Source organism: Vigna unguiculata, chromosome 8, assembly GCF_037176805.1.
Source record: "Vigna unguiculata cultivar grain cowpea cultivar isolate G323 ecotype 2 chromosome 8, ASM3717680v1, whole genome shotgun sequence".
NCBI classification, from domain to species: domain Eukaryota; kingdom Viridiplantae; phylum Streptophyta; class Magnoliopsida; order Fabales; family Fabaceae; genus Vigna; species Vigna unguiculata.
Window position 1 is genome coordinate 32,205,099 of NC_140799.1, and position 27,404 is coordinate 32,232,502.

Here is a 27,404-nt window from a genome sequence, read left to right on the forward strand (position 1 = left end):
ATAATGTTTTTAAGAGAATGGTAGGTTTTTAGTAATTGGAAGAAAATATTTCTGGTAATAATTAGAATCAATTATATGAATAATATGTTATGATTGGATCAGGATTTCATGTACCGGAAAATATATGATTCTAGTAATTACAGACAATCTTTTGTTAATTATAATCAATATCTGCATATTATGCAACGATTTAATTTCTATAATATGTCTCATCAGAACCAATTCTTTCTCATATATTTTATTATAATTAAAGATTAGGATTTCAATGGTATCCCAAGGTGTTTATATAAGCACAAAACCTCTCCAATGCAAGATAGAAAAAAAAACCCAAAAAACCCCTCACCAGAGCTCCTAATGTTATTCATGTACTTTGATTGACTTGTTGTATGATTAAATGTGTTTGGGGTTCGAACCTTAGATGATTTTGGGTTTGGGTTTGTCATTGATAAGGTCAACCCTTCTCTTTTCCTTTTATTTGGAATTTCATTAGTTGGTAAGTAGGAATGTTTTTTTTTTAGGCTTTAATTCTCTCTTAAAAAAATAATAAATAAATAAATATATAAAAAATTATATTATTTTGTTTATATAAGTATTGAAAACCATGTTAAGTTTCAACCTTGTTTGATAATTAAAACACTCCTTTATAGGCTTTTAATTCTTTTTTTTTAATTAATAATAATAATAATAAATAAAAATTATAAAATTATTTTTGAATATCATGTCAAGTCTCAAATTTGCTTGATAAGTAAATTTTGTATCATGTAGAATCTCGGATTCTTTTGATATTAATAATATATATAAATCTAAAATTTAGAAAATAATAATAATAATAATATCAAACAACTTTTTTTTAAAGAACTACGTTATGCCTGATTTTCCAAATGAAATATGTAAGAGCAAGGTACAATCCTCGTCGGACCAATAAAATAAAAGAATAATTTTGTTTTTAAACCTTATTATTTTGTAAGTGTTTTTATTTTGTTTGATTTTTTGGGAACAACAAATATTTTAAACATCTACTTTTATCTTGCACACTTAATTAAAGAGGAAACTATCTTAAGACGGACGTTGTGGGGTGCTAATATCTTTCCCACACGTAACCGACTCCTGAATCCAAATTTGGTTTCGAAGACTATTCTTTATTAAGGTTTTTCTATAATTTTCCATAATAAACTACGGTGGCGATTATTTTTTTTTAAAATTATTTTCATCGTCCTGCTGCGATTTCGGTTGCGACACCTCCCAAACTATCTTTCAATTAGTACTCACAAATATGCAATCAATCTACAATATGCAATTAAAATAAGAATAGAACACGAGATTGGTGGAAAAAAACCATATTTAATAGTGGAATTCAAAAAATTAATAATACATTACACTCAATCCATATGAATAAGAGAATTAAGTACTCTTGAACCTTTCGAATTCTACAATAAGAATAAAGACAAATACCCTCAACCTTCAAAATGTGCCTCTCTTGATCCTCTCCTTCTAGGTCAAGTGTCATTCTCTTCAAAAGAATTATAATCTTCTTTTGTTGTTAACTTTGATAATCGAATTCAATTGATATTCTTTTGAATTTCTTTGACATATCCACTTATCTACAAAATATTAAATGTGTAAACCAAATATTTATCTTTTTTAAATTTAATAAATAAAAACTAAAATATCTAAAGAGACAATAATAAAATAACAATAAAAGATAAAAAATAAAATAAAATAAGACATAATAATACCAATTATCAATTACCGTACAACTAACGTTATTCAAATTCATATATAAACGAAGGACATCAAAATTATTCATAACATATAACATTAACACTTAATAAAATAGTTTTAAAATTACAAACAACAAATGATTATGTCATTAAGACCTTCATCAAAGAACAAAACTCTATATTGTCTACGTTAATTATGATTAGTTAAAATTTTTTTTCTTATCTAAAACTAGGGATGGCAATGTGGGCCTCGACCCGCACTTGGCCCGTCTCATATTTTCAATACGGATTGAAAATTCTGGTCCGTTTCGCATAAGTGCGGGCCTATAGGTTCGTGGACCATCCTACTCTTTTTTTTAACCAAAAAAAATTGATGATAAAGATTTCAATGCTCAACAAATTGAAAGACTTAAGTCCATAACGGAAACAACTGATATACACAAGTGCAAATTATTTTTTTGTTTCATACGAACCGTAGGCCAGCTTGCACGAACTGAGAACTTTTATGGACCAGACTTCTATGTATTAACGGGCTCAATGACCTGACCCACCTTACATTTTTTTTTGCAGGCATGTGGACCAGTCTGTCAAGTCAGGTCATATTGTCACTCTTATCTAAAACCTTATTTTCTTGAGAACCGCTAACTTAAGAAAAAAAAAATGTCTACCACCTATAAATTATTAAAATGAATTTATTTAGCAGAGATAATTTTTTAGTCTATTGTGAGACATTTGAATTTTAAAAACATGTATTTGATAAGATAACTAATAAAAAAAAAGAATAAATTTGACATATAATAAAAATTATATAATTTATAAACTAACTTACTTGTTCTCTAAGAAATACTTTTAAATAAATAAGTTACGTAGTAATAAACAATTAACAATTATTTTATATTAAACTGTGAACCCGTTAACAACTATCTTATTACTCAATTAACTACTATTTAGTTATTTTGAAAAGGTTGAAACTGACCATTTTAAAACAAGACCTATATTTAATTTTCCAGATCAACAATATATTTTATTTGATTAGTAAAAATTAAAGACATTAACACATTCTACTTAATTAAATTCTTATTAGTCAATAATGTATTAATATAGAAATATTTTAAATATATATATATATATATATATATATATATATACTTTTATATAATTTTAATTATTACTGTACACTGTTATCTAAATTTCATTTTCATTTAAAGGAGCTAAAAAATCCTTAATCTCAGTATCGTAGTACAATAGTCATAATAAATAATTTATATTTATATAGTTAAGAGATAAAACATATGGATATATCTTTTATTATTATTTTGTAATTTAATATTTTCTTCAGTCCTTGACATGGAATATTTTTAATGCGATCACAAATATAAATAAAAGTAATTGCAATTAATCTAGTTAAGTATTTATAGTTTAGTACTAAATCTTGTAACTTCTTTTATCAAAGAGATTGAAAAAATAATTTTAATAATCTTCAAAAATCACTAGTTTTTTTTTCTCTCATAACTATATGTAAGAAATAATAATCTTCAATGTTTTTTTCTTCTTTATACATTATTATTTTAATCTAATTGTAAAAATAAAAGCAGAAAATTAATTTGGATTGATAAGCATGTTTGAAATATAATTAGAGTAAATATAGATGATGAGACAGGTCTTAGAAAAAGTGGAAGAAATTCTATATTTAATTTCGCAGAGTGTCTGAAGAGAGAAGAAGATACAAATTTGTCTAAGAAAGTGATAGGTGAAATACCAAAAGTGGGTAAACCCCCCCAAATAAAAACCAAAGACATTTCTCCCTCTTCGAACAATAGGAACACAAGTTGATTTTTATTCTTTAAATTTTTGTTCTTCATTTCTTTATTCTCTTCATAATTAGCTTTATTTTATAAAAATTATGTGTTTCCTTAAACCCAATCTTTAAAATGGTTTGCACAAATGTTAATTTCTTGGCAAGGGAAGGTGGGATGTTACTTTCTAGACTAATTATGCAGTTCTTTAAAACCTAGCTAACATCTGAATAATATAATATACCAGAGACCGCTAATTTCTTCAAAATCAACAGCAATAAACTAGAATGAAACAGACAGAAAAGGAGTAATACAAATTAAGAGAAAAATGCTATTGACGAAGAATGGATTAAAAGTAAAATAGGAGGTTCCAGTAAGAAATTAAAAATTCGGCAGAGAACATTTGATTTGTATACAAGAAAACGATACAGCCGCCACTCATTCCAACAATATATCGTATGATACGCACCTCAAACACCACCTTGCTCAAGACAAGGCCACTAAATTTGTGTCCAAGTAGGCACCAGGTATCATTCAAGTTAATGTTTGATACACCAATATCGTTAATAAGAGAATACCAGGTACCATCAGTGCAGACGACAAAAAATCAAATACCAAAAAACAAAAAGGAGACATAAAATATCATAACAAAATATAACATTAAAATAACAAATACAAGAGGTTCTGACAAAACCAAATGAACTCAACTCAGTTTAATGGAGTGTACTGACAAAATAACAGATTAAATTTTGCAAAACTACTATAATTCAATCTCTAACACTTAATATATCAGACACAGACTTAAGCAGTAGCACTGTTCAGAAAAGCTCTTCCAGGTTGGCGGTTGGCCAATGGTCCATGGCATCCAAGAAGCTACAAGACCAAAAAAAAAAGAAATTGATGAGCCTAAATGATTACAACTAAAAAAATTAAAGTATCTGATTACACAATGAAAATATTTCATTCAGAAACGAGATTTTGTGCCGTCCACACTTAATGTTGTGAACACATGTATATGCCAGAATCTACATAACAATATTCAATTGTACTACACAATTCGTTCAAATTACCTTTGCATTAACACCATCTGGCACAATTCTGTTCTCTGACTTGAACTTGATATAATCAGAACGGCTAAACTTGGTGAAACCCCTGAGCAAGCATTTCAAACAATAATAACCAAAATTACACACAAGAAAAAATATGGCTGTGTAATAAAACAGAAAATTTATGCAGAAATTTATTTACTAATCTGCCAAAAGTGCAAATATATACCATTTCCTGCTAACAATAATCTTTTGACGACCAGGGAATTTGAACTTGGCACGGCGAAGAGCCTCCTGTGCATGGTGGCTGTTGCTGTCCTTGCAGCGGACAGAGAGGAGGACCTGCCCGATTGCCACTCTAGCACAAGTACCTTGTGGCTTTCCAAAAGCACCTCTCATTCCAGTTTGGAGCCTATCAGCTCCGGCACATGAAAGCATCTTGTTGATCCTAAGAACATGGAAAGGGTGCACTCGGACCCTCAAGTGGAAAGCATCCTTTCCAGCAAACTTTGCCATGTACTTGTTGCAAGCAATGCGGGCAGCTTCCAATGCCTCACTCGACACATTTTCCTTCTCCCAACTTACCAGATGGACACAGAAAGGAAACTCATCTACACCTTTCTTCTTCATGCCGACATCATAAATTCTGATCTTGGGATCCGGAACACCACGACAGAAACGGGACTTGGGGTATGGCTTGTTTTTAATTTGTCTATAACACCTAGCGGGTCCTAAATCAAACACAATTCATAATTACAATCACATCAATCACACATGAAATCTGGAGCAGTTCATTTCAAAACAATATATTGTAATTGCAATTCCAAATAGTAAATCATAAATCATATTCAATATTAATACTAGAAGATTCACAACCAAGAATATGACAGCACTTGGACCAGCTCATTCAATAATGAGATTGTAATTTTGGACAGAATAACATATATTCAAAATGAATATTAATACTGAAAAAGATAAGTTAGAACATACCATCAAGCACAACGCAAAAACACTTTTACAGTGAACAAAATAAAATCAATTAAAACAGTCATCTAGCTTCAAATCAACAGTAATCACATCAACACGAAAATAAATCATATCTAGAAACTCATTTTCCAAAATCGAGATAAATTTAAATAAAAGAGGAAACAGTTCGCGAGAATCGGAAGAATATAGATTCAAAAAACAAACTCCATATGACAATAGTAAATTACAACATAGAAGACAAGAAATTGAACCAAACAATCAAAACACAACGAAGAGGATAAGGAAGATAGGACTTACTTCTCCCCATGGCTGCGTCTCTCTCTGCTCCACACGCGTTATGGTTGAGGCTATCTACGCAACACCAAACCCTAGAAAAAGTTGTTTATATAGAGGCAGTTCCGTAGGGCTTTTGCCTGTTCATGAGTTGGGCTTTGTTTTGGGCCTAAATTGTTCTATCGGGGTTGTAAACTGAAACAAAACATTTTAACGAAAAAATGTTTTATTATTTTTTAACGAAACAAAAACATTTTATTTTATTTACTAAATTTAAAAGATGAAGCATTCTAGATTTACGAAATCTAAAACTAAAAAACTGAGTGTTAAATAGGTTAGAAATTTTTTGGTTTCTTTTAGATTGATTTAATTTGACTTAAGTAACAAAAAAAGTTTAGATTAGTTAATTGGAATCAATTGCAAGAACCATTTGTGTTTTTTTTTCTTTTAAAAAGGTGAAAATTCATGTATTTTTTTTTTTAACTATTAGATTAAGCAATGGAGATAAAGGAGTGCAAAAGAAAAGAAATTAAGAGAAATAATATGAAAACAAGTTTAAGAAAAAAATAATGAAAAGTTTACGGGTATTTGGTTCATATGATAGGATACAAAAATTTAATTGGTATATTTAAAAAATATTAAACTGTCATTATGTTAAAAATAAAAGTAGAATAATGTTAAGAAATGTTTAGTATGTATCATCTTTACTGTCTTACCCTGTGTGTTCGTGTTCGTTTGAGGGAATCGATTAAATCCATTGATTTGGTTGGATAGAAAATAACTTTTCTCATGTTCCTTTGCAGTGATTTAAAAGAAAATGAAGGGATGAATCTGTGAAATAATGTACAAAATTCATCCCTCTAATCTGCGAAGATTTGCAATAATAAATCATACTTTTACAGTTTTAACCTTATCTTTTTTGTATTTTATTTCTATATGTGATGTTCCAAATATTAGTCATAATATACATATTTTATTTTTCTTTTCAAATATATATATATATATATATATATATATATTTTTTTTTTCTTTTTTGTCAACACCCAATTTTGTCCAGATTATAATGTATTTTACTTCTCCTAATCTTATTGTACTTTTATTTTGTTTTTTTTTTATCTTATTTTACTTTATTTTTATTTTTATTATTATTCTATTTTTACTTTATTTTATTTTATATTTTTATTTTGTTTTGTTTTATTTTTATTTTATTATTTTATTATTTTCTTTTCGTTTTAATCTTATGTATTTTTATTTTATTTATAATTTTTCTTATATTTCATTTTTACTTTTTATTATTTAGGAAAGAAGAAAATAGATTAAAAAAATAATAATAAGAGAGAGAAAATTGCAAAGATCAATGAAAAGCTAGTGTCTGTGGCAGACAGGAGATAGGGTGGCCAAGTTGCAAGAAGCAACCACGTTTTCCAATTATCGCATGGCTCAATAAGTAACCGATAACCAGTTACATAATAATATAATAATTATTAATTAATAACATATATAATATAATAATCAATAAAAATATGTAATAATTAATTATGTATATAATAAATATTACTATAATTAATATATATATATATAATGATAATAAATAATATAAAGTAATTAGATATAATAATAAACAATAAAATTTGTCTATATAATAATTAATAATAATAAAATAAATTATTAATAATAATTTTAAATAATATAATTATTATAAAATTAATAACACTAATTTAATATAATTTTAATTTTTTAATTTTTTTAAATTTATCACATAATAGTTTTTAAATTTTAATATTTTGTCTAATTTAAAAATTACTTCATATATTTATAAGGTTATTTTAGTAATTTTTAATTTTTATTTATTATAACATTTTATTTTATCTATCATATCACTCAAATCATTCACTAACTCTCATAAAATTTATTTCCAAATCTACTCACTTCACCCTCTAAATTCACTCAAAAAAACACACATATTTATCCATCCAAATTCACACAAATCCATCTTCACACTCTCTCTCAAATCCATCCACACAAGTGAACACAACCTTAAATTTTCTCTCTCATTATTAGTCAAACATGTAAAATAATCCACCAATTTATCTTATATCTTAATTTTGTAAAATAACTTAATGCAATAACTTTAAGAACCTTAATTGATGTTGAAATTAAATAAAAAGTAAAATAAACAAAAATCACTATAAAATGTTGTTGATGATCATGGTTGATATGCAATGTTGTTAGAGGGGTAAAATATCTCTAATGCCAATCGATCGAAGGATTTTCATCTTTAAGATGTTAATAATCATGGGTGATCATGCCTTGTTGTTAAACATCATTAAATTAATGACATATTTTTTTAAAAGTTGCATTTCATTAAACCAATTTGACCACTGTGAAATGATGTGTCGTGACAACAAAACCTATGTCATAAAATTGCAAAATTGTTTTGTTGACCTCACTGTCTAGTCTAAGTTATTGGTAAGAAGCACTTTCAAGTTTAAGTAAAAGACCTTGATTATATCTTCAAAGTACAGAGTAGTTTGAGAAATAAAGTGGTTCAACAATGTATACTACTAAATACTAATTAATGAAATCGTCAAACAGACTCAATAAAGAGAGAGAAGTCCATTACCTTAAGGAAAAAATTGCATTGAATAAAATTTGACAACATATATAATAGTTTAAACATGATTGTTGAATTTTGATCTAAAACCTCCTTCACTTTGTGGTAGCTTAGGAGAAAGAACTCCATCAATTGTTATCAAGATTTTATCCTTCCTATCCTTTTCAATTTTGTGTCTCTTACTTTTGAAAAAGGAAGACATAAATGATGAACTGAAAAATATCAAACAAATTAATGATAAATATGTAACATAAAAATGTCTTAGGGAATGTGCATTAAAGAGTTGAGCAATGAAAATGCAAAAAATAGTACCCATTAATTTAAAAAAGTAACATGGATAAGAAAAATATAATCAATGTCAATATCAGTAAATGAAAAATAAACGTATACAAGGTTAACATAATCCTAACATGTCACATTTGACAAATTCCCAATATTATGCCTTTGAGTTATGCATCAATATGTAGACTTATTTCTCCATGAGTCCCATATGACATTTGTTTTAGTCAATATATTTCAGGTACTTAGTGCATTTACAAATTTGTCTAAGCCTAATGTAAGTTTGTCAAATTGGACCACTAGAAAATTCATCATACTAGTTTTCCTTTTCGTTCCTTATGATGAAGTGGAACCATCATATGTGATACATTGAGAAGGGTAAGTACTATATGAATGCATCAAGTGTTGTAATAAATGGCTACTCCATGGGGCTTTCTTCAACCTCATCATTGTGTTCAACCCCTAAATTTTGATTAGTCATGACTCTACAAACTTTATGTGTTGCCCCAACCATATGTTTAGTTGTAAGATTGACACCCCACAATTCCTTTAGTTGATTATAATTTTGAAACACACAACTTAGTTGTGAATGGTTTTGCTTGAAAGTAAAATCACAAAGTTTATGTATATTTTAATCAAATTAGTGTCAATATTTTAATCAAATTATCTTAAATGTCATTATTTACATCAATTTTTTTAGTGACATCATTTTAGGAGAACCAACTTAACCACCAACATTTGTGTATGTTTGCATTATCCAACTACTATCAATTCGATTACCCTTCCTTGCTTCATCAACCATAACAATCAATATGTTTACCATATCATCCACCCATTTAGTGAACACACAAATGTCATAGATAATACGCAGTAAAGAAATGAGTGAGAGACAATCACTCACCATGAGAGTGAAGGAGAAGGTGAGAGAAATTGCTCACAACTTGGGGGAAAGTGTGACCTTGATCAAGATTTTAAAGAGAGAAGGAGAATAAACATTATTGGAAAAGATAGGTTGACAATGGGTACACATGGCTTACATAGTAATTTGTTAAATGTGAAAGCCTTTGAACCCAACTAGTTAGATAACATAGTAATAATCGTCCTTGCCTATCACAACCACCATCCAAGAACCACTTAAACATGACAATTTTCAGGTGAGGATGATTTCATACTAACCTTATGTCATTCTGGATTTTTAAGCATGAAGATGTAAAATAAAAGTGTCATCCATAGGCTACATGTCCACTTCTTCTCATGGGAATACCAATCTGATGTGGGAAAAACTAACGACTGAACTCTTGGAATGATATAGTGGTTTAGGGAAGGTGACTTCTTCGAACATTTGGCATTGATTAAAAATGAAGGAAGTGTGGATGAGTATATCTACGAGTTTGAGTGACTAACAACGCATATATCTCATATACCTAATGGTAAATACTTTGTATATTTCATCCATGGCTTACGATAAGGCATAAACGAGCATGTGCATAATATTGGTACTATGGGACTAATACCACATTCATGTTCACATTTGATGAATTTAGCTAAAGCAGCAAAGTTGGAGTTGCATTGCAAGAGAAGAGGAGTGACATGAGTTTCAATCATAAAAATAATGGAGGGAATAAGGGAGAGGGCTTCTCCCTGCACCCCTAAAGTTTCTCTTGTACTCCCAAAGATTACGGTTTTGTCCCTCATAAATTTACCTACGCTGGTGGTTGAAAATAATCAAAGCAAAATTTACTGCACGCTACCAAACGTTCTTTTTTTATCTCTACTTCAGCTGCACCCCTAACTTTCCTACCTTCATTTTTCTTCGATCTCTTCCATTTTTTTCACTCTCTCCTACCCTCTCCGTATCATTTTGTTTTCAATTTGTCTGTCTCCCTCTGCTCATTGTCTCACTGATTCACTCTCTGTGGTCCATTGTCCTCTCTGATTCAACTTCCCACAGTGGTCCCTCGCTCAAGCTTCATATGTGCTTCAAGGTGACTTTGTTTCATTAATCTTTGAAACCTCCTTTTGAAAGCTCCTTCTCTTCGAAGTATTCATTTCCATCTGAATCGTATTTGTCAACACCCAATTTCGTCCAGATAAAAATAAAAATTTTAATTTAAAAAGAAATACAAAAAAAAGTGAATATTTAGGTGATTATAAACATATATTTCTATTTTTACTTTTTATATTATTTTATCTTTAATTTTATCTTTTTTTTTATTTTATCTTGTTTTATTTTTATTTAATTTAATTACTTTATTTTATCTTATCTTATCATTTCCTTTATTTTATTTTATTTTCATCTTCTTTTATTTTTTGCGTCATCTTGTTTTATTCTAAAAAAACATATAAAAATGTATATAAGAAATAAAAAAAAAATGAGAGCCAATTGGTATTGCCCATTGTTCTTTCCCCGTTCGCGCAACAAAAAAGCGTTCAAATTTTGTTTTTCTCCACTTTTGGGGTCTGAAAAAAAGAAGGAAAAGGAAATGTGTGGGGGCTGTATCACTACTGCAGCCATGACAGTCGCAACAGCAAACTAGCTCCTTCCTTATTTGGGTTATTTGGGTGAGGATCAAGCATGCAGAGTTTAGAGTCTATACCTGCAGTGAGTTTTATACACAAAAACGGAATTGCATTGTTTGAAGGGATAGGATGGCTGAGGTGTAGGAAGCAATCGCCCTCTAGCACATGGCTCGAGAATGCTAGAAAAGGGGTTAGAGCAAGGGGAAGGGGAATGGGAGATAAGAGAAAAATGGGATATTGCAAAAGAGACTCGAGGAGGAGAACGGGCAGATGGATATGCTCTCTGGGAGGACTGGAACATGATATCATCATAGAAGGAGAACAAAGACTTGAGACCACCAGCAAGAGCTCCGAGAAGTAAGCACAACACATATGATACTGGAGTGAGCATGATATAAGTGTTAGGTGTGATATGTTTCATTTCCAATCCTGAATGCCATGAAAGAACATGATATTGTTGTGTTTACTGCATTTTATTCGTTGGACCTGCTATGTAAATGTATCTCACCATTTTGCTAATCTCCATTCTTTTCCTCATCACCATACTCATTCATCTATGCTCACCAAACTTCTCACACACTTTAGTGCACACCAAAACATGACGCATTCTCCTGCATAACCATCGAGACTATAGGGAGCAATCATGCACACAATCCTCTCTCACAACAAACATTCACTCACTTCCACCAAACACAATCCGCATATACACACCAACCATAACACCATCATTCAACTTAATTCATTTCCCAAACTCCAGCACCTTCATTCAAATCCCAATCATCAGCTCCCATCATCGCCAACCTTCATCTTCAGTTCCTGCATTTGTCATTTGCGTTTTTGTTCACCCACACCTTCATCCTTCACCTGCACAAAAATCAGAGAGAACAAAAACCCAAAACCAGAACCCACACGCTCAGAACAGCAGATTCACATCTCTCTATCATTGAAATAAACCTTCATCATCTTCATCTTCATCTTCCACCTATACCATCATTCATCACCCTCGAGCCACGGATGCAGCGAAACACCCAAATTCATCATCATAACCTAGCACGAATCGGGAACGAAAAACAGTGAAGTGAGTGAGATAAAACCATCGCCGACGGTCAGAGGGTTGGTTCCCTTAGTGCTCGCAGACCCAGTCTCAGTGGCTGGCACGGCGGCAGGAATCATTGACGGTAATCTCCGGTGGGGAGGGCCGCGCAGCCACGAAGGGGATTGGTGCTGTCATGTGGTTACGCGAGGAAGAAGATGCCCCTATCTTGCACGTTTCGAAGACGAGTTCTCACCGGCAACGACGGTGACGTCTCGCGCCGGCCGTTGGACGCGCGGTGGTGGCATATGCCGCTAAAGTCGCGGGGACCTGCTGCAGGAACTCCATGGAAACCGTTCGCGTGAGATGGTGAAGGAGGAAGCTACCATGGTTTCGCTTTAGAGAGTCTACGTTGAAGATAAAGAAGAAACCCTCGTGGTTTCTGTTTTGGAGAAGAAAAGAGTTACATTTGGGCCACTTAACCCTTTGTCGTGCCTTGCCTCTACTTCAATGCAATAGAACAAAAGTTCTGAAATGGCGTGCTGTTACAAGTGCCAATAAGAACCATATTGGTCACAAGTGCCAGAAACGCACCCACCGATGCTGGTTTCAAGGACCAGAAGAACTTCATCACCTATGGTGGAGTCAGTGGCTATTCCAGAATTGAGAGCAATGGACTACCTTTTGGAGGAGCTGGTGTCAGTATAGGAGGTGGTTATGGCGCAGGTGGTGGCCTCGGAGGACTCGGTGGTACCGGCGATGGAGTTGGTGGCGGTGTTGGTGGTGGCGTTGGAAGCGGCATTGGTGGAGGCAGTGGTGTTGTTCCTTTCCCTTGAGATCGTTGAAAGTGGATGCATGCATGCATGGGTTCTAGCTTCTTCACCTTCCTTTAGGTTACCCTAGTGTTTTGTTTTTCGTTCAGGAAATAATGTTGTTTATGTGTGTGTTGGAGGAGGCTAACTTGTTTTTCGTTCAGGAAATAGTCGACAAAACATTCATTGTTGACAGTCTCAGAGCAGACATTGGAGGAGGCTAACTTATTAATGGACCATGATGTGAGTGCCCTTGAGTAATGTAGATCTTTACCGTATGTTTGGTTTGACGTTTGGAGCCTTGGATTCATATTTTGGATGTGAAAAATGGAATCTAGTGAAAGTAACTTGGGCTTGGATGTGAATCACAATTTCTTGGTATTGATTCTTCTATAGAAGCTTGATGCTCCTGATTCCTCTCTTGCTCACAGATTCTTCTAGAAGTATTACCTGATGGAGATCAATCTTCTCATTTTGGCATGGATTCAATGGGAAATGGACTAGCTTTGGTACCATTAGAACCTTCAAGGTCATTTGTGTCAATTGCCGGGGGACCCACCATGTCAAATGGTCACTCAACTGTATCTAGTTTTAGTTTGTATCAGGGAATTTCTGTTAGTTCGTCATTGACCAATATGGATGATAAACATGATATCTATAAAGGTGAAAGGGGTGGTTTGGCAGGACCGCAGAACTTGGGGAACACCTACTTCATGAATAATGCTATTCAATGTTTAGTCCACACTCCACCACTTGCTGAATATTTCTTACAGGATTACAGTGATGTGTGTCGTGAACATGAATCCGTTTCAGAGAGTGTGTGTATTGGCAATGTTGGCAATGGAATGTGCAAGGAGTGTATTGGGGGTGCAGGGGTTTGTTGAATCAGAGAGAGTGACAGTTACTTTTTCACTTTTACTATGAGCAAAGATATAATTATATATGTTTTTGGGGGTACAAGAGAAACGGTTGAAGGTACGGTTAGAGGTGTAGGGAGAAGCTCCCATAAAGGATTGGGTCGTACTAGCACAAGCCTAAATGTTCGCTAAAAACACATGAAACTGAACTTGACCTTGGGCCAAATAGGTTTATTCGTGAAATACATGAAGGAAATGGTTGATTGATGTTTGGAGACCTTTCTACTTTTTTTTTGTAGTAGATCAACCAATATAGTGGGTACAATGGTTATCATGGGTTGAATATTGGTACAACACCAGTTTCCATGCTTTTATAGGGACAACACCATTTTGAAGTGGTTTATGGCATACATGGAATTGCTAAATTGATTTCATCATCACAAACTAACTCTATAGACAATTCATCATACATATTATAATCCCTAACTACCTTTGTTAGTAAAGGGACATGAAAAACTGGATGAATCTTTGTTGTTTCAGGTAACTACAACTTGTAGGCTCCTACTCCAACTCTTTTCGACACCTTAAGTATTCCATAATAACGTGCACCCAACATAGGATTCATATGAGCTTCTAAACTCAATTGTTTATGCGGTCTAAGCTTGATGAGCACAAAATCTCCTACTCTAAATTCAGTGTGTCCTCTTTTTATTTTCAAAATCATACCTTGAAAATACGTGTGTATAAGTTGACATGTTGACTTGGTTTTGCAATTGCTTGGTTAGAAACACTAAGATCATACATATCAAATTATAGTAAGTTGACTTTAAAGTTTTTAGTTGATAATCAATTTATTATCCTACATGGTGAGCAAAGTAAATCACTAGCTCAAGCTTAATTTTGTCAATTTTTTAAAATGCACATGGCAATTCAATTCTCATAACAATAGAACTGGTTGCATAAGCTCTTGGTTTATGATTTAACCATTGAACATAAGCTTAGTAGGAATAATATTGTAAAAAGATTTCCTAAAGATCATATAAATTTATATGGCATTATCTAAACCTCAAATACAAATGATTACTCAAATCAATTCATGAATGAATGATATCACTATATAATTTTTTTTTTCAGAGAGAAAAATCGAACTGAAATGTATCATTGAACCTTGTCCCACTAATGTTCTTCTTTGGGGTTTTCTTTTACACAATTGTTTGTGAATTCTCCTATACATGCCAACATATTTGATGGATAATGAATAATATGTTTTTACAAAGTTTTATTTTGGATACCTTATTTAGGAATAACAACAGGATATGGGTAGTACTTTACCAATCCTCCTGTCTAAAAACTATGTTCATGACTTATCAATTACAAGTGAGAAAATATCCAAATTTTTTTATACTCCTCCTTGGATATATATATATATATATATATATATATATATATATATATATATATATATATATATATATATTAATTTTTAAATTTTTGAATAAATTTATTTAAAAATAATTTTTTAAAGTAATAAACTTAAATTAAAAAAACTAATTTGAAATATAGTTTAAATTAAATTACTTACTAAAATATTAAATTTCATTTTTCTAAAAAATAAATTTAAAAGAATTACATCAAAATATAAACTTTAAAAATTAATCATTTTATAAATAACTTTAGTTCATAATTTTAAAAAAATTAAACAATTCTTTAATAATTAATACTTTTTTATTAACAACTTAATTTTGACAATTTAATTTATCTTTTAAAAAATATTCAAAAAAAATTTACTGATAATTATTGACAATAACAACTGTACCATAATACTACACTTATTATTAATGAATAACACCTGAGCCATAATACTATACCTACCATATTAGAAAGTGAATAATTAAATATACCATAATACTATACTTAAAAAGTGAATAATTAAATATCTATTATCTATTACCTACAAATATCTAATAATAATATCAATCACAAATATTTGTTGATACAGACTTTTTCTTTCATCCATAAATTTGTTTGTTGTTCTAATTTTCTGCTTTTATTCTTTATCTCATTACGGTCTCTATAATCTTCCACGCAAATCGTTATTCTTTAATACAAATGAACTATAATTCTATCTTTCCTTTTTTGCCAATAATACAACCTTAGGAATCATGCAAAACATAAAACTTTTAATTATACAAATAATCGTTATCTCTTCCAACAAAGTTTTCTTCCTACCGAATAATTAAAGTATAAAAGTGAAAAGATTGGAAATAAAATAAAAAATATATTTTAAAAATTAGACATGGAGGAGAGAAGGAGAGATTGAAATGGTGCTATTTTTCTAAACTTTACTTTAGAATATTTCTCGAGTTTTAAAATTTTCTGTAAAACATTTTTGGAAACAATTTTCATGAATACAATGTTTGGGATATTAAACATAAATTTTAGGTTAAATCATTCCATAGGTCCCCAAATTTGTAGCGAATTCTCAAGTAGGTCCCCCAATTTTCATTTGTCTCAATTGGGTCCCTAATTTTGAAAAACTGCAACAATTTAGCCATAACCGTTAAAGTTGCCTAAACGGCATTTTTAGATGATGAAGTGGACAAATAAAACGGATACGTGTCAGTGATATTTAAAAGGAACTGTAGCCTACGTGTCAAATGTGAAATAAATCCAATGAAACCCTAAATGGATTCATCTTGTCCTCCACATTCTCTTCGCTGAAGTCGTATTCGTCGTTGGAGTTATCTTCTTCGAAGTGGTGCGTTTCTTTCTTCATCCTCAAATGTCGCTTTGCCATTCTTGTTCCTCTTGCACTTGTAATGGTTGGGGGAAGAAGAACCCTAGTTTATCTTCACGTGGTGTTGGAGGATCGAGGAGTTTGGGTTCACAACCACTTTGCTACTGTGGAGAGAAATCAGTTTTAAGAACTGCGAAAACAGTAAAGAACAGGGGAAAACAATTTTGGGGTTGTTCAAAATATAAGGTGAGAGAGGTTGAAGGTATTTTTTGTGTGTTTTTGAATGGTATATTGGATGACTGTTTGTGCTATTTTTTCGCAGAGTGGAAATGAAGATGGTGGATGCAATTTCTTTAAATGGTGGACTGAAGATGGCATTGAAGAGATTGGTAACAGTGAGAATTGCGAAGGAAGGGGTGAAATTATGGTGAAGATTGAAGAAAGTGATGGTGATAGGAAAACGATTATTAACTTGGAGAAATCAGTTGCCATATTTGAGAAATGGATGAAGGTGTTGATTGGGATGGTTATCTTTGTTTGTGTGGTTAATGTAATAGTGTTGTCAGTCCTGATAAAGAATGCGTGATTAGTTGTTGTAGTGTCCCTTAGTGGTTATAACTGGGTATCTTATTTGGAATGGTTATTTCCAATACTGTATTTATGTTTGAGTATGAATGAAATTGGAAGTTATTTCGATTTACTGTTTTAAGTGTATACAGTTATGTAATTTTAAATATGATTCTACATACAGTGAATGAAAAGCATGGGGCTTGTAATTGATAATAGATTCCATATCAAAAGGTAATTCATAATAGATTCCATATGAAGAGGTCCTGAATTAACACAAACTACATCAAAAAAGTGGTCCACCGACTAAGTACCAGTATTAAATTACATAACAAAAGTGGTCCACCGACTAAGTAGCAGTATTAAATTACATAACAAAAGTGGTCCACCGAAAAGGACCTTAAAAGATGTGTTCATGGAAGTAAAGAAATTCAAAAATTCCAAAAGGACCTTAAAGGTTCACAGCTGTTACAAAACAAGATCACAAAAAAAACAAGACATGCAGCTTCACGCCATTCGACCCCTTCTAGCATTCAGTTTCAGTCTGGCATTTAATGCACCTCGTGATGGCTGGTGTGATGGTTGTGGTGGAGGTGGCTGCTGAGATGGTTGAGGTGGAGGTGGCTGCTGAGATGGTTGAGGTGGAGGTGGCTGCTGGTATGCTTGAGGTGGAAGTGGCTGCTGGGTTGCATGTGGTGTTGTTGGCTGGGATGCTTGTGTTGGTGTTGGTTGCTGGGTTGCTTGTGTTGGACTTGGTTGCTGGGATGCTTGTGGTGGATTAGTTGGCTGCTGGGATCCTTCACCACTACGACGCTGCTGGGCTTCCCTTAATTCAGCCATATGAATTTCAATAGCTTTTGGACAAGCCCTTCTGTTGTGCCCAATTTGGTTACAGAGACGACATGTTTTACGTAAACCACCTTTTCTCAGTCTTGTCTCATCTCTTCTAATCTCCCATTGCTCCAATCTTCTTTTTTTCTTCGGTCTGCCTGGTAAAATTCTCTTCGAGGGGGGCAAGACATCAGCGTATGGAGTTTTCTCCCACAAACTCTGGCCATTGATGGGAAATATAATTGAAGTATATATCTCTTCATAAGTGGACTTCCTAAAGACTGCTGGGATGAAGTCTTCTCCATTGAGGTTTAGAAACTTCATTGCAGACAGTGAATGACAACATGGAATACCAGTTATGCTCCATTTCCTGCATGTGCAGGATTGTTCATCTATATTGACAACGAACCTCTCCCCTAACTGCGACACATGCCTAACTTCAAATAATTTCTCTGCTGACCAGCTGCAAGAACACATAGAAGAACAATAATTAGACAGCTTTCATTTTTTCAGGGTACACAAAGTTCAATCCTTACCTAGGAATCCAATACTTTGTTAATTCTGACTCCTTCTCAAATCTGCTCATAATTCTGGGACAAATGGATCCTGATATTGATTGTATCTTCATTCTGTTTTTTGCCCACCTTCTCATCAAGTATACCCGAATATCCTCCAACATGCTAATCACAGGCTTAGTCCTTGTATGCAGCAATACACTATTGAAGGCCTCAGACATATTGTTAACCAAAGTATCGGATTGAGCCTTTGAGGTAAATCTAGATCTCGACCAATATCTAAGTACAACAGAAATATTCCAATTATGATAGCACACAATCCCATTTGAAAACAATGAATTGAAAATTGTATTACCTGGGTGGGATTGCAATCAGATGCTTAAATGCATCTTCATTCACATCTTTTATATTCCTCATCTCCCTTTCCCATGCCTGTGGGTGTGTGGCTGCAGCTGCTCTCCACATTAGACGTCTCAGACTTTTTGCTGGAAATTTCTTTCTGAAATTGGCATACAAGTGCCTTACACAGAAACGTTGATCAACTCCAGGCAGAAGTTCTTGTATGGCTGGTAGCAGCCCCTGACAATATCATAAATATAATGATAAGTTATAATTTTTCATATCAAAAATAAGTGGGAAATGAGATTGCATTTGCATGTGCCTTTTGCTGATCAGATATAAATGTATAGGATGTACACACGGCAGGTCCACCAAGGTCCTCAATAAGGAGCTCTAAAAACCACGACCAGAAATCCTTGTTCTCAACCTCCACCACTGCGTATGCAATGGGTAGCATTTGGTCATTAGCATCTCGACCAATGGCTGTTAACAGCTCTCCTCCGTATTTCCCTTTCAAGAAAGCCCCATCCAATCCAATTATAGGTCTGCATGAAATGAAACTGTCTTTGCATGCCTTTAAACATGCGTAAAACCTCTTGAATATTGGCTCCCCTTCATTCTCCTCCACATTTACTTTCACTGTTGATCCTGGATTTCTAGCTAGAAGCTCATGCGCGTAATCATATATCCTCTTGTATTGTTCTTTAAAGGATCCTTCAACATTTTGTGCTGCAATGGCTTTGGCCCTATAAACCATACACTTTGATATTCCAACATTCCATTTTCTACTGATTTTTTCCCGGATTTCAATTCCTTTTACCCTTGGATTTTCCCTAACAGTTTTTTCCAGTTTCTTACCCAACCACTTTGAACTAAGTACACGTAGGTTGAATTCCCTACTGCATGTGTGGTTATCTACAATTCTACGCAGCTGCCAGGTTTTAATAGCTTTCATGTAACCACAATAAGCTGTCCATGGGCATTTTCCTTTTCCACCTATACATCTCAGCCTCACTCTTCTTTTGTCATTCTTAACAAACTTTATGTTTCTCCCATTTTCAAGTGCATAGCATTTGATAGCTTCTAAAAGTTCCTCCTTTTCAGTGAAATAGGTACCCACTTCCCATTTATAATCAGTCATTGTCTTGGGCATTGTAAAAGTCCCAAAATTTTCATACCCCTCGTCATCACTATCTACTACATCACTCATATATTCATCAGATATCCATTCATTGTCCGACAACCCCCTAACATCATCCTCCACATCAGTGTCATACCTTTGGTTCAATTCTGGCCCAGAGGCAGTTGATTGTCCACGGGAACCAGATTCAACTTCAACATCTACATTACCAGACCACTCTTTATGACGTAGTTCATCATCAATATCACAATCAATACTAACATCTAGAAGGTTGTCAGCACTCTCATCCATGCTATCATCTGGTCCAGACTCAGTCCAACTGTGAACATCACCATCTTCTTCTATCTCAGTATGCCCCACATCTTCTGCAACTTCTTTGGTAACTTCAACATCCCTTAAATCATCCATCATCTCACCCGCACCTTGAGGTTGACAATTGACTTCAACATCCCTTAACTCACCATCACCTTCACCTTCACAGCCAACTCCATCCTCCCTCATCTCACCAACACCTTCAACTTGACACTGCACTCCATCATCCCTGATCTCACCCTCACCTTCACTTAAAACACCACCAATATCAGCCTCAGTTCCCACTTCCCTCATCTCACCATCACCTTCAACTTGAGACTGCACTCCATCATCCCTGATCTCACCCTCACCTTCACTTAAAACACCACCAATATCAGCCTCAGTTCCCACTTCCCTTATCTCAACATCACATTCACCTTGACATGCAACAGGAACACTCTGATTCTCAGCCTGAGGTTCACCCTCCTCCTGTGTCTCAGGTTCATCCGGATAATACTCCAACATTTCAATGACTTGGGGTTCAGACAATGAGTGTTCCACAAATAAATGCACTTCATCATTCAGTCTAGCGATATTAACCATAAGCAACGCACCACTGTCATCACACAGAAGCTGCAATCTGTCATCCAATACTAAAGAACCTCCAACTGAGAACCACAACTTATTTTCTCCAACATACCCCATCCCTTTTATCACGCTTAAAACAACAAAATAACTCCAGCAGTCTGGGTCAAATGATAACCTAGTAGTTTCCCCATATTCGTACCGCAACTTCCCATCACTTATGAATTTACCTCCATGGTGAAAAACCACCTCAAATTCCTCATCCATCACGCAAAAACGTATAGAAATAGATACATAAACCTATACATTAATCACATACCGACAAAAAAAATATGAAACATATATTAAATACAGAACACACTGAAAAAGACACTACAACAGCACTTTAAACATGGGGGACCACAACGCAAAACCATTTACACATGGTGGGCCAAAAATGTATATTTAAACACCGACAAACAACAATCAATACTCTGGTTCCCCAAACAAGAAACATCAGAACATGCACCGAAAAAATTATTCCCAAATTCAGAAAACCCATGCAGAGAAACTCACCTTCTGCGCTTCTATTTATACCAAATCGCGATTCAGATGATGGAAACCCTCTACAGCAACTCTATTCCACCACCTTCTGCCCCTTCTATTCTCTTCAGATCGTTTCGCTTCTCTTCACGCAAGAACCCTAGGTCACTGCTTTTCCCCCAAATCTCTTTCAGAACATAACACCTATGGTATTCTCGAGCATTTGTATTATTAATTTTTAAAATATAATTTTTAAAACTTAATTACTAATTAATTGTGATCCAGCCACGTCAGTAAATAACAACACCTCAGCAATCCAAGTCACTGTTCATTTACGAGTCTTTGACGGCCGTTAACGGTTATGGCTAAATTGTTGCAGTTTTTCAAAATTAGGGACCCAATTGAGACAAATGAAAATTGGGAGACCTACTTGAGAATTGGCTACAAATTTGGGGACCTATGGAATGATTTAACCTAAATTTTATTTTAATAAAATAAATAAATATCGTTTTTAGCAAGGGATTCAAGAAGGTTCACGTGGTATCTTTAACACAATCGTTCTAAGTAGAGTCAAAAGCAATAAAATTGAATTATGGAAATGAAAATTTCAGTCATTTATAACCGCTAGATACTCGATAAAGGAATCGAATTTGCGAAGAGTGTTTGAATCGGAAAGGGAAAGATGAAAATCCAACACATACCATGTCTCGAAGACAATTATTCTTATCTGTGTGAATCTAATCTAACATTCATCCATTCATTTGGCTTTGTCTCTTAGATTTTGCTGAACCAATCTGAGTGGTGCAGGATCGTGGATGAGAGCACGAAGGAAGCCGCGGCGGTGGACCCCGTCGAGCCGGAGAAGATTCTCGAGGCTGCCAACTCGCATGGTGTCACTCTCAAACTCGTCCTCACCACCCACCATCACTGGTATGGTGTACTATGATGTTTTTCTCTTTATCTGAAATGTTCCCTGTGATGTTTTGTTTCACCGTTTATTATTGTGTGACAGGGATCATGCTGGTGGAAACGAGAAGATAAAACAACTGGTGCCTGGAATCAAGGTCTATGGTGGTTCCATCGATAACGTGAAGGGTTGCACCGACAAGGTTGAAAACGGTGATAAGGTCTCTCTTGGAGCTGACGTCAATATTTTGGCCCTTCATACACCTTGGTATGCTACGCTGTGTTGTGTTATGTTATTGCTAACTCAACTTTTCAAGTGTTTCCATCAGTGCACTACACTATAGAGTATGGATTGGAATCGTAGTAACTGTTGGGTCATGTTTGGATGAGTTTATCAGAGAAGAAAGTAAAAAGGTGAAATGATTTAAGCTTCTCTAACAAATTGAAGTTAGTTTATGTATAATCTAACTTTTGAAAGTGTTCTCTTATTTCATTATAGATACCAATTTTAACTTTTTCGAGTGAAATGAAATTAGTCTGGTGGAACATAACTTAGAAGTGCTTTGGAGAACTTTCCTACCGGAAATATGAAGTTTATTCTTGGAGAAAGTCTCAAAAGCACTCACAACGTTTGTATCCAAAACGTTCTGACTTAACTGAAACAGGTTTGAATTTGAACAAGTCATAAACTTGTTTAGTAGTTGTTAGTCCCAAGTATAGTGTTTGAATACCAAGAACTGTTAGCTGGTCAGGGTGAATACTGTAGTCTTTGACACCCACAGCTATAACTTCTCGTAATGTATATCTCTAGCCAGAAAAGTCTGCATAGAAGAATCAGTTTTGTAATGCATGCTGAACTTTTGCCAATTATTCACATCCTCTGTTAGAGGGCTATAGTCCTGCTTATCTGATGATTAAACAAATGATGTGCCAAATTGGGTGAAAATATACCAAGAAGGCATTGCCATGCCTTATTGGCCTTCTCATTATATTTTATTGTTAATTCTTTATTGCTGCATTGTCATTTATCAGTTTTTGATATTTGTCATTCTTTTGGTATTTCTTGATGTTTGCTGTAGTGATGATTCTCCCTTTTTCTAGTCATATTTACCCTCTTGTTAACCTAGGCTATGTTTGTAATTTGCTCAGTCACACAAAAGGCCACATAAGTTACTATGTTACTGGCAAAGCAGATGAGCATCCGGCTGTTTTTACTGGAGATACATTGGTAAGATGACTGATCAATCTTTTTCATATCAGAAAAAATGTTGTTATTTTGGAAAACATGTAATAAACTTGTTCTTAAGGCCGTCGCAAGTGCTTGAAGTCAAGGTATGTGACTTGTATTTGGTTCTCTCTTCTAAAACTTTCATGTATTTGAACTTTGAAGAGGCTCTTCTTTCAAATCTCTACATTTCTGTCTTATTGCCGGTTTACAGTTTATTGCTGGTTGTGGGAAATTTTTTGAGGGAACTGCTGAACAGATGTATCAGTCTCTCAGTGTAACACTAGGTTCATTACCAAAGACAACTCGAGTATACTGTGGCCATGAGGTAAATCATACTGAAGTCACCATCCATACTGAAAAAAATTATTTGGAGAGTATCAATTTTGTTTATCTATATAGGTAGTGTCAATAATGATATATCTTCTTATAATTTAAATGATGAACGGAATTGATCTAAAAACACTTCTTAAACAGTTAGTTTACTCATGATTTTATCTGGTAAATACTTCTAATTTGATTAATGGAGAAAGGGGTTGTGGGATAATGCAAGCATTTAAAAAGTTGTAAACAATCCAGACTAATCTTCTTGATCCAGTTCACGCAGTTAATATTATGTAAAAACTGTGTATTATGGGAAATGCACTCCAATTCCTGCGGCATTTGTTAGTCAACCTGATATAAGTATAATGGAATAAGAAGTTGAAATGAATTGATTATCACTTATTGTAACAAATTTTATGCTAAAGATTAGGTATTCATGAATACTGTTTCCTAACTTTTTATTATGCTACAGTCTGTGTTTGTCAATTGAAGTGTCTAGATTGATAAATCATATTTGGGATTAAGAGCTAGCACTCTGCCACAGTAACCCTTGAGCAAGTAAATCAATAAATCCTTCATTCTTTAGAACACAATTGTATGTTTTTTTCTGAAAAATAAAATATATTGGTTTTTAAATGTATAATATTCAGCAACTCAGATGTAAAGTTATGATTTGGAATTAGTGACTTACTTTAGATATTCTGTAGTGACTGTTCATAAGAACTCCTTTGTTTGGATTTGTCGTGCACTTCTGTTTATCTTGCAAAACTTATGACTTACATTAAGTAAAATATGGAACTGTGAGGCATAAGGTGAGGAGGGGGAAAATTTAGATTGTTTTACTTTTAACATATAAAAGCCTAAATTCTTCTTAATGGCTTATTTCTTATACGCTTTTTCCACATATATATTAATCACTAGTAAGAGTGTGAAGTTTTTTTTCTCCAGTACTCAGTGAAGAACTTGCAATTTGCTCTCACAGTTGAGCCTGACAATTTGAGGACACAACAGAAATTAACCTGGGCTCAGAATCAGAGACAAGCTGGTCAAGCAACAATTCCCTCAACCATTGAGGATGAGTTGGAAACCAATCCCTTTATGAGGGTTGATCTACCTGAGATCCAGGTTTGACACCTCTCCACCCTCTCTTCAAAGTGTGAACCAAAATATATTATTCCCTGCTGATCAGAAAAACTTTCAGGAGTTTATTGATGCTTTCTACAATCAAACTAAAATTGTAACATATTTAGTTAGAACAGGAGCTGTTATTTGTGCAGTTTTTTTATTTTTTTCTTGGATAAAAAATACAGTGACTTACAAAAGTTGAACCTGAAGCTTTTGGTAAACTGTGAACATGTGCAGGAGAAAGTGGGCTGCAAATCACCTGTTGAAGCTTTGGGAGAGATAAGGAAGAGGAAAGACAACTGGAAAGGCTAATGGAACTAGCATTCTCATTTGTTCATACTTCAATTTCCTGCTCTGTTTTATCATATGAATAAGGCCTTTAGGTAGATACTGTAACTGTTTGATTTACCTGAAACTGATATGTCAGGCTTGTCAAGCTAGGGGCACGGATTCTGATTAGCACTGTTGCTTATATGCATATTATGTTGGTTAATCCAAATACTAAAATGGTCTATTTAATTCATGTCATTTACCTGTGAGCTTGAAATCAATTTTCTTCTGCTTTCTTTTTCTGTTTGCAATAGTGGCTTGTTATTTTATTTAATTTTTAAGTAAAAATTACTAGAACCACCTCTTAGATTACATGATACGATTGGTTTTATCTGTCTAAAGATTTCTGTAAAGATCACAAAAGAGCTAAGTTTGCAACTATCGGAGTTTTACATTGAGTAAAAATATAAATATAGAGAGAAAGATTTATAAATCTAGTCTCTTAATATTTAGAGTTAAAATCTAGTTTCTCGATGTTTTGTTTGTAATGATAAAAGGAAAGAAAAAGGGTGTAAGGAGGTGTGCCTCTTTCTAAATTGACGCAATGAGGAAAAAAAAGAGAGGAAGCTATCATAGCACGTGTCGACTATGTCTTTGGTAATTTTTTAAATGATCAAATTAACATTTTTTTTATTCTAACACATTAATCAAATTATTTATAAGATATTTACTAACATTTTTAGGTTTATTACAACTACACAAGATGCCAAGGCAAAGAAAGGAATGAAAGTTAAAATTTGTAAGTGAAAATTCTCAGCTTTATTCAATAATGTTGTAACCCTAAATAGTTTGTTTGGGCCAAAAGTGTCTGTTACAATGAAAAAACTAAGAATTTAACATTGCATTTTTTTTTCAGATTTATTGTTTATAAGGATTAGGAAACGAGAAATAGGAGGTAACTTTTGTATTCCTTTGAAGGAGATGGAACGTGATGGTGGAATTCCTTCCAAATGTCATCCTTCTGTATATGTGTACGGTGAGATTAGAGTGTAATTTAGTCAATTTTACTAAATTATCTTCGTTACGTTTATGTTTTTACTAAATTATCCTTCTCATAATTTATTTTTTGGTTCATGTGACAGTAAAAAACAATATTGATTTTACAATGTCTTCACTCATATTCATTTATGCTTATGAAAACAGAATAATAAAAATTAATAACGCAAATAATAATTAATAACTTTTATTTTATGATTATAATAAAAATTTATTATTTTTAAAATTACTATTAAAAAATCTCAATGTAAATAATTATTTTTCATCTAAATATTCAATATGTAAATGTTAAATTTATTTTCATACTAAATATATTATATTATTCATTCTTTATAAATAATTTTTTAATAATTTCAATCATTCAATAAAATTTATAAAAATAATTATAAGTCATTTATATATCATTTTATGTTATTTTTAACATCAGGAACAATTTTATAATCTAACTTTTTTATCTATTAAATGTTTTTCTTAATATGTCACATTAATCATAAATTTCACTCTCTAATTTATCCTAAAATCATTTTTAAATCTCTTAAAATAAACAACACCAACTTCGTTCTCTAACCTTCTGATTCTTTCTCTCTTTTTCTCCCAAATCTATTTATCAAAAATAACATGGTCTAAAGGTTGTGTGGGTTGCATTGGATCTATCATTAGATTAAAGGTCACCTGCACCTACCTGCATGTTTTTCTTGATGCACCCCATAAAAGTTGAACTTTCTAAACTATCCCTCATTGAAAATATAATAAAAATTCCTACATCTCTTTATTTTTAATATTTTTCAAATCCCTACACCTCTTTATGCTTGATATTTTTCGAATTGGATGTTCCAAAAGGTATGGAAGAAAAGAAAGGAAAAAATGGTGATTTGAAGACGAGGGAGGTGTGGCGCTCATAGAAGAAGTAAAAGAATAATAGTTAGAGTTTTTAAAATTATTTAATTGAGGGGTATAATGGAGATAAGAGTTTTATGGGTGAAGGAAGGAAAAAAAAGGGATGCAGGAAGGAGAAGCCTACATTAAATCATC

The 27,404-nt window shown here is 33.1% G+C and overlaps 3 protein-coding genes and 1 long non-coding RNA gene across 4 annotated transcripts; 2 read left to right on the forward strand and 2 right to left on the reverse strand.

Moving 5' to 3' along the window:
• Positions 1-4,157: 4,157 nt before the first annotated feature.
• On the reverse strand, positions 4,158-5,986 carry LOC114194714 (large ribosomal subunit protein uL16-like). The gene is made up of 4 exons (XM_028085087.2): positions 5,848-5,986; positions 4,793-5,294; positions 4,588-4,669; positions 4,158-4,390 (listed from the first exon to the last, which is right to left on the reverse strand). Exons 1-4 carry the CDS (start codon positions 5,855-5,857, stop codon positions 4,319-4,321), a joined length of 666 nt encoding a protein of 221 aa, XP_027940888.1. The 5' UTR covers positions 5,858-5,986; the 3' UTR covers positions 4,158-4,318.
• Positions 5,987-17,513: 11,527 nt separating this feature from the next.
• LOC114174597 (uncharacterized) lies at positions 17,514-21,272 on the reverse strand. Its single transcript, XM_085665215.1, has 4 exons — positions 19,250-21,272; positions 18,944-19,167; positions 18,610-18,867; positions 17,514-18,536 (listed from the first exon to the last, which is right to left on the reverse strand). The coding sequence occupies exons 1-4, from the start codon at positions 21,209-21,211 to the stop codon at positions 17,750-17,752; spliced, it is 3,231 nt and encodes a 1,076-aa protein (XP_085521341.1). The 5' UTR covers positions 21,212-21,272; the 3' UTR covers positions 17,514-17,749.
• A 706-nt stretch (positions 21,273-21,978) lies between these two features.
• On the forward strand, positions 21,979-25,593 carry LOC114195399 (hydroxyacylglutathione hydrolase cytoplasmic-like). The gene is made up of 7 exons (XM_028085854.2): positions 21,979-22,195; positions 22,274-22,396; positions 22,479-22,640; positions 23,522-23,600; positions 23,812-23,925; positions 24,870-25,046; positions 25,284-25,593. The coding sequence occupies exons 1-7, from the start codon at positions 22,149-22,151 to the stop codon at positions 25,356-25,358; spliced, it is 777 nt and encodes a 258-aa protein (XP_027941655.1). The 5' UTR covers positions 21,979-22,148; the 3' UTR covers positions 25,359-25,593.
• Positions 22,660-22,924, forward strand: LOC146884409 (uncharacterized). The gene is made up of 2 exons (XR_014984294.1): positions 22,660-22,786; positions 22,872-22,924. It is a non-coding gene; the product is annotated as an uncharacterized LOC146884409 (long non-coding RNA).
• Positions 25,594-27,404: the final 1,811 nt, after the last annotated feature.

Coding starts and splice junctions, on each gene's coding strand:
- LOC114194714 (XM_028085087.2), bottom strand. Junction 4,670..4,792: donor ATTATTGTTAGCAGGAAATG/GTATATATTTGC, acceptor ATGCTTGCTCAG/GGGTTTCACCAAGTTTAGCC. Junction 4,391..4,587: donor CAGATGGTGTTAATGCAAAG/GTAATTTGAACG, acceptor TTGGTCTTGTAG/CTTCTTGGATGCCATGGACC.
- LOC114174597 (XM_085665215.1), bottom strand. CDS start 21,211: ATGGATGAGGAATTTGAGGTGGTTTTTCACCATGGAGGTAAATTCATA. Junction 19,168..19,249: donor TTATATCTGATCAGCAAAAG/GCACATGCAAAT, acceptor TGATATTGTCAG/GGGCTGCTACCAGCCATACA. Junction 18,537..18,609: donor ACAAAGTATTGGATTCCTAG/GTAAGGATTGAA, acceptor GTGTTCTTGCAG/CTGGTCAGCAGAGAAATTAT.
- LOC114195399 (XM_028085854.2), top strand. CDS start 22,149: ATGAAAATCCAACACATACCATGTCTCGAAGACAATTATTCTTATCT. Junction 22,397..22,478: donor CTCACCACCCACCATCACTG/GTATGGTGTACT, acceptor ATTGTGTGACAG/GGATCATGCTGGTGGAAACG. Junction 23,926..24,869: donor GAGTATACTGTGGCCATGAG/GTAAATCATACT, acceptor TTTTTTCTCCAG/TACTCAGTGAAGAACTTGCA.